Source organism: Xenopus laevis, chromosome 2L (genome assembly GCF_017654675.1).
Source record: "Xenopus laevis strain J_2021 chromosome 2L, Xenopus_laevis_v10.1, whole genome shotgun sequence".
NCBI classification, from domain to species: Eukaryota; Metazoa; Chordata; class Amphibia; order Anura; family Pipidae; genus Xenopus; species Xenopus laevis.
The window spans coordinates 186,791,603-186,798,386 of record NC_054373.1 but is presented as its reverse complement, the minus strand read 5'-3'; the positions used below and the strand labels follow the sequence as shown (position 1 = coordinate 186,798,386).

Sequence of the window (6,784 nt, the reverse complement as noted above, 5' to 3'; positions counted from 1 at the left end):
CAGCCAAACTGCTAAGGACGGAGGATTCTATATGAGGCCAATGGTTGCTCTTGGCCTGGCAGGATGAGGGAACCCCTAACATTCAACCTGACGGCTGTTATTAAACTACAACTCCCAGCTGGAAATACAACAACCAGCCCCAATGCTCTTGGGAGGTGAAGTTCAATAAACTGCCAGAGACGGCCTTAGGCCCATCTTAATGTATGGATTTCTAAAACCTCCACATGTTGAACTAGAACACTCTGTTGTTGTCTGGCCAATAAAAGCCCAGAATATCCATTTTTTTCCTTTTTATGGTCACCTGGCTGATTAATAGCCTTGTGTTTTAGGGCCAAAAATGAAAAAATAAAAGTTTTCCTTTGAAAAAAGAACATATGGAATAAGCTTATGGCACTTTTATTTTTCAGAGTGAAGATTTAGGTCTCTGCCAACCAAGCAGCTTCATTATAAACCCATCTCTCGCGTCTTAAAGGAAAACTATACCCCCAGAACAATGTAGGTCTCTATAAAAAGATATTGCATAAACAGCTCATATGTAAAACCTTGCTTCATATATATATAATTTTCTAGAAGTATGTGCCATTGGGTAATCATAAATAAAAAATTGCCATTTTAAAAAATAAGGGCCGCCCCCTGGGATTGTACGATTCATTGTGCACACAAACAAACCAAACATGTTAGGTCACATGAGCCAATGTGTCTTTTGCTTCCACACTTCTTCCTGTTACAGTTAGAGCTGCAGTATTTCTGGTCAGGTGATCTCTTCCTGTTACAGCTAGAGCTGCAGTATTTCTGGTCAGGTGATCTCTTCCTGTTACAGTTAGAGCTGCAGTATTTCTGGTGAGGTGATCTCTTCCTGTTACAGCTAGAGCTGCAGTATTTCTGGTGAGGTGATCTCTTCCTGTTACAGCTAGAGCTGCAGTATTTCTGGTCAGGTGATCTCTTCCGGGTACAGCTAGAGCTGCAGTATTTCTGGTCAGGTGATCTCTTCCGGGTACAGTTAGAGCTGCAGTATTTCTGGTCAGGTGATCTCTTCCGGGTACAGTTAGAGCTGCAGTATTTCTGGTCAGGTGATCTCTTCCGGGTACAGTTAGAGCTGCAGTATTTCTGGTCAGGTGATCTCTTCCGGGTACAGTTAGAGCTGCAGTATTTCTGGTCAGGTGATCTCTTCCGGGTACAGTTAGAGCTGCAGTATTTCTGGTCAGGTGATCTCTTCCTGTTACAGCTAGAGCTGCAGTATTTCCGGTCAGGTGATCTCTTCCTGTTACAGCTAGAGCTGCAGTATTTCCGGTCAGGTGATCTCTTCCGGGTACAGTTAGAGCTGCAGTATTTCTGGTCAGGTGATCTCTTCCGGGTACAGTTAGAGCTGCAGTATTTCTGGTCAGGTGATCTCTTCCGGGTACAGTTAGAGCTGCAGTATTTCTGGTCAGGTGATCTCTTCCGGGTACAGTTAGAGCTGCAGTATTTCTGGTCAGGTGATCTCTTCCTGTTACAGTTAGAGCTGCAGTATTTCCGGTCAGGTGATCTCTTCCTGTTACAGTTAGAGCTGCAGTATTTCTGGTCAGGTGATCTCTTCCTGTTACAGTTAGAGCTGCAGTATTTCTGGTCAGCTGATCTCTTCCTGTTACAGTTAAGATGGCCATAGATGTTGAGATTTTTAAAATATTCGATCCTCATCGTGAGACCACGATTTTCTCGGAACGATCATACGAATTGACCAACTAAAAAGACCAATTTGCCAGGAAAACAAAGGGGAGCTGCCTGCTTGGCCCTGCAAACATAGATAGATTGCACTGGGACCGACAAAGATTTTTTGACCTGGCCAATCAATTTCCTGACAGATGTCGGCCGAAAAATTGTAAGATATACAATTGTTCAAATCCCACTAACCGCACGTTAATTTCGAAGGATTGGTCGGACTTCCCTAAAATCGGTCGTTCGTTAAGAAGAATCGTCGCGTCTGTGGGGAGCTTTAGAGCTGCAGTATTTCTGGTCAGCTGATCTCTTCCTGTTACAGTTAGAGCTGCAGTATTTCTGGTCAGGTGATCTCTTCCTGTTACAGTTAGAGTTGCAGTATTTCTGCTCAGGTGATCTCTTCCTGTTACAGTTAGAGCTGCAGTATTTCTGGTCAGGTGATCTCTTTCTGTTACAGTTAGAGCTGCAGTATTTCTGGTCAGGTGATCTCTTCCTGTTACAGTTAGAGCTGCAGTATTTCTGGTCAGGTGATCTCTGAGCAGACCATCACAAAATGGTGGCTCAAGGCAAGAGATGTAAAAGGACAATATTTACTTACATATATATTCCAGTTTGGTAAGGTTCTAATATGTCACTTAAATATATAAACTGTTGCTTAAGTATTGATTTTGGGGGTATAGTTTTCCTTTAAAGGAAAATGCACAATGAAAGCAATTGCTCACATTCATTTTTGTTTCGTCTGAAAGGCATTACCATGTCGAATGTAAAATAATGACCTGCCAAGCATGAAGCAATAAATTCCTTTCCCGCAAATGAATCTGATTTAAAATCTAGTTCTTCCCCCCTCCCTCCCCATATCGGTGACCCCCCTGCAAAATCCCAGGCACAAAATGATGTCTACGGGGGACTCGATGCAGGTTTCACCATTAAAAGACTGATAAAATTGTCCCTTCTCCCCATTAGCAGTATATGGACTTAAAAATATTTAGTGCTCTGTATGGAATAAGTTTCATATTAAAAGAAAAGGAATTGTATACATCCATACGTTCGGTGTTTGATACATTAAATGTTAAACTGGTCATTATAAATAAATACAAATAATACATAAGGAATGTCTACGGCAAACTGAATATATATATATATATTTTTCAAAGGCGGGGGGAAGGGAATAAAAAGTGTTAACGTCAATTACGGTCTATATACAGTTAGGCCAATACATTTTTGCACAGACAACTTTTTTTTTTGGTGCTAATTTTGGTTCTGTACATGACCACAATGAATTTCAAATGAAACAACTCCGATGCAGTTGAACTGCAGACTTTCAGCTTTAATTCAGTGGGTTGAACAAAAAGATTGTATAAAATGTGAGGAACTAAAGCCTTTTTTAACACAGTCACTTCATTTCAGGGGCTCAAAAGTAATTGGACAATTGACTCAAAGGCGATTTCATGGGCAGATGGGGGCAATTCCTTTATGTTATTATCAATGAAGCAGATAAAAGCCCTGGAGTTGATCTGAGGGGGCGCTTGTATGTGGAACAGACAACATGAGGACAATCTCTTCTTATACATATCCCCTTGGGAATATATATGTGCTTGATTTTGGACTTATATACAGTTGAGAGACTGTGAAGGGGTCGGCAAGAAATTATCTAAGAGACTGACATTTTTAATTGGCTCACCTGTAAGCTATATATTGTTTTTATTATGAGGACAAAGGAGCTCTCCATGCAGGAGAAACAAGACATCCTTAAGCTGCAAAAAGAGAAAAAAAAACCATCAGAGAAATTGCTTCAATATTAGGAGAGGCAAAATCTACAGTTTGGTACATTCTGAGAAAGAAGGAAAACTCTGGTGAACTCAGCAACACAAAAAGACCTGGACTACCACGGAAGACAACAGTGGTGGATGATCTCAGAATCATTTCCATGGTGAAGAGAAAGCCCTTCACAAGAGCCAAATAAGTGAACAACAGTCTCCAGGAGGTCCAAGTCTACCATAAAGAGAAGACTGCATGAAAGTAAATACAGAGGGAGCACTGCAAGGTACAAGCCACTCATAAGCATCAACAATACAAAGGCTACATTGGACTTTGCTAAAAACATCTAAAACAGTTCTGGAAAAACATTCTTTGGACAGATGAACCAAGATGAAGCTCTAGCAGAATGATGGCAAGAAAAAAGTGTGGAGAAGGTGTGGAAGAGCTGATGATCCAAAGCATAGCACATGATGTATAAAACATTTGGGAGGCAGTGTGATGGCTTGGGGTGCATGGCTGCCAGTGGCACTGGGACACTAGTGTTTATCCATCATGTGACACAGGACAGAAGCACAAGAATGAATTGTGAGCTCTTCAGAGACACTGTCTGCTCAAATCCAGCTAAATGCACTCACATTGATTGGGAGGCGTCTCATAATGACCCAAAACATACAGCCAAAGCAACCTAGGAGTTTATTAAAGCAAAGAAGTGGAATATTTTTGAATGGCCAAGTCAGTCACCTGATGTGAAGCCAATTGAGCTGCATTTCACTTGTTGAAGACTAAACTTGGGACAGAAAGGCCACAAACAAACAGCAAGTGAAAGAAGCGGCTGCAGTAAAGGCCTGGCAGAGCATTAAACAGGAGCAAACCCAGAATCTGGTGACGTCCATGAGCAAAGGGTTTTCAACCAAGTATTAGAAATGAACATTTTATTTTCAGTTTTTTAATTTGTCCAATTACTTTTGAGCCCCTGAAATGAAATGAGTTAAAAAAAAAAAAGGCTTTAGTTCGTCACATTTTTATACAATCTTTTTGTTCAACCCACTGAATTAAAGCCGAAAGTCTGCAGTTCAACTGCATCTGAGTTGTTTCATTTAAAATTCATTGTGGTCATGTACAAAACCAAAATGAGAAAAAAAGTTGTCTCTGTCCAAAGATTTATGGATCTAACTGTATGTGTCCAAGCAGAAGTAAAGTATTGTGTGATTAATGACAGGGGGGCTTGTGTTTTCAATTTACCCTGCCCAAGGGAACCGCCCACAATGTGACTGCAGATTGGGTATTCGTTTCACTTCACACGGCAGAGCCAATCACAGCGCTTAGCACTTGCACGTCCTGGTATCCTGTGCCCCCCACTATATGACTGGTACCATCACTCTATAGGACTGAAGACGAGAGACGGGAATACATCGGGTCCCTTTTCCGACTATCTTCTAAGGAAAGCTTCGGGTCTTTCATAGCGCCACGCCATGTTCTTCTACCATTCCGGAGGAAGAGGAGAGCTTTACAGCAGCTTGGATTGAACTGGAAGAAGGGATTTTGTTACTTAGCGTTGCCTTTCCTAAGGGTGATCCCCTTCCGGCTGGGTTACATGAAATGCATCTGCAGGGAGAAAAGGAACAGCAATGGGTTTCTGAATATCTGACTGGTGAAGTAGAAAATGCTCAAGAACAAAACCTAAGTATCACAATAAATGAATAAAAAACAAATAAACACACTGTTAAATTCCATTGTTTTAAAGAAACTAACTAATGGGTAAATATCCCCTTTAAAGGAGCTAGAAATGTTGTACATTATGTTTTGTGCTTCTGTACCAGCCCAAGGCAACCACAGCCCTTTAGCAGTAAAGATCTGTGTCTCCAAAGATGCCCCAGTAGCTCCCCATCTTCTTTTCTGCTGAGTCACTGATTCACATGCTCTGTGCTGCTGTCACTTATTGAGCTTAGGGAGCCACTCACAATATACAGTACACATAGAATAGAAATGTCACAATATAAGGCTGATTAGTCATTAATACACATAATTACTACATGGCAGCACAGAAACTAGTGCAATTAGCATCAGAATTGAATAATCAGCAAACCTGTAGCATCAGCTTATATTACAGCCAGGGAAGCTCATTTTCTGCTGGATAATTAGTGACGAGCCCTAAGCTTAGCTTCTCAACAGCCAATCAGAGCCCACTGAGCATGTGAGTGTCACAGACACTTTCCAAGATGGTGACCCCCTGTGACAAGTTTGAAGTCCTGGATCATTGCTGCTATTGACAAGCTCAAACTTTAGCCTCGTGCAATAAATTCACTATATTATATAATCATTTTTATAGTTTAGTTCTCCTGCAAAGCAATAATATATGTGAATATATATACACATACAATATAATACCAATTTATATGGGCATACACACTGGAATCAGTTGAAGTCAGCCGCAGAGCCCCTATCTTTTACCCTGCTAGAATGGCTAGTTGCCAGTGAATCTGGCTATACCTAATGTGTCCTACAAGAAATCCTGCAAAGAGAGCTGTGGATAGTGGTCCTCGCCCGGAGCTCTGTGAGGACTCTGGCTGGAGGGGCTGGATGCCGCAGACAACTGTTTGACACAAGACGAAAGAAAGAAGGAAGAGAGAGAAAACTTCTGAGAATGACAGGATATGAAAGCAGAAAATGTAATGAAAAGTGAAATTTAGTTCTAAGCAGAAACAGTATCAAGCACTAACACAAACAGACACAAACTCATTCTACTTGCCCTCCGGCACAGACTAAAGGGGTAGTAGATTGCCAGTGTTACCCCAATGTTTCTATATATCTGTAACCTTGTTATGAGCTAAGGGGGCCCAGTCTGAAGGCCAGTTAGGGGGAGATTTGGGGCGAGTGTTTATTTGTACCCTGGAACTATAGCAGGGTGACACCCCAATGTTTCTATATATCTGTAACCTTGTTATGAGCTAAGGAGTCCCAGTCTGAAGGTCAGTTAGGGGGAGATTTGGGGTGAGTGCTTATTTGTGCCCTGGGTACCCCTGGAACTATAGCAGGGTGACACCCCAATGTTTCTATATATCTGTAACCTTGTTATGAGCTAAGGGGGCCCAGTCTGAAGGTCAGTTAGGGGGAGATTTGGGGTGAGTGCTTATTTGTACCCTGGGTACCCCTGGAACTATAGCAGGGTGACACCCCAATGTTTCCATATATCTGTAACCTTGTTATGAGCTAAGGGGGCCCAGTCTGAAGGTCAGTTAGGGGGAGATTTGGGGTGAGTGCTTATTTGTGTCCTGGGTACCCCTGGAACTATAGCAGGGTGACACCCCAATGTTTCCATATATCTGTAACC

The 6,784-nt window shown here is 41.9% G+C and overlaps 1 protein-coding gene across 7 annotated transcripts in view; it reads right to left on the bottom strand.

Moving 5' to 3' along the window:
- Positions 1-4,450: 4,450 nt before the first annotated feature.
- The window catches only part of picalm.L (phosphatidylinositol binding clathrin assembly protein L homeolog), a 68,658-nt gene continuing 66,324 nt past the window's right edge, over positions 4,451-6,784 (bottom strand). For 6 of the 7 annotated variants that reach the window (XM_041582841.1, XM_041582844.1, XM_018247863.2 and 3 more), the window contains 2 exons: positions 5,944-6,046; positions 4,451-5,058 (listed from right to left, as the gene is read on the bottom strand). In XM_041582841.1, coding sequence (XP_041438775.1) covers positions 5,954-6,046 — 93 coding nt within the window. In that variant the 3' untranslated portion in view covers positions 4,451-5,058; positions 5,944-5,953. The remainder of the gene's footprint in view (positions 5,059-5,943; positions 6,047-6,784) is intronic. The other variant, XM_041582842.1, reaches the window with a different exon arrangement.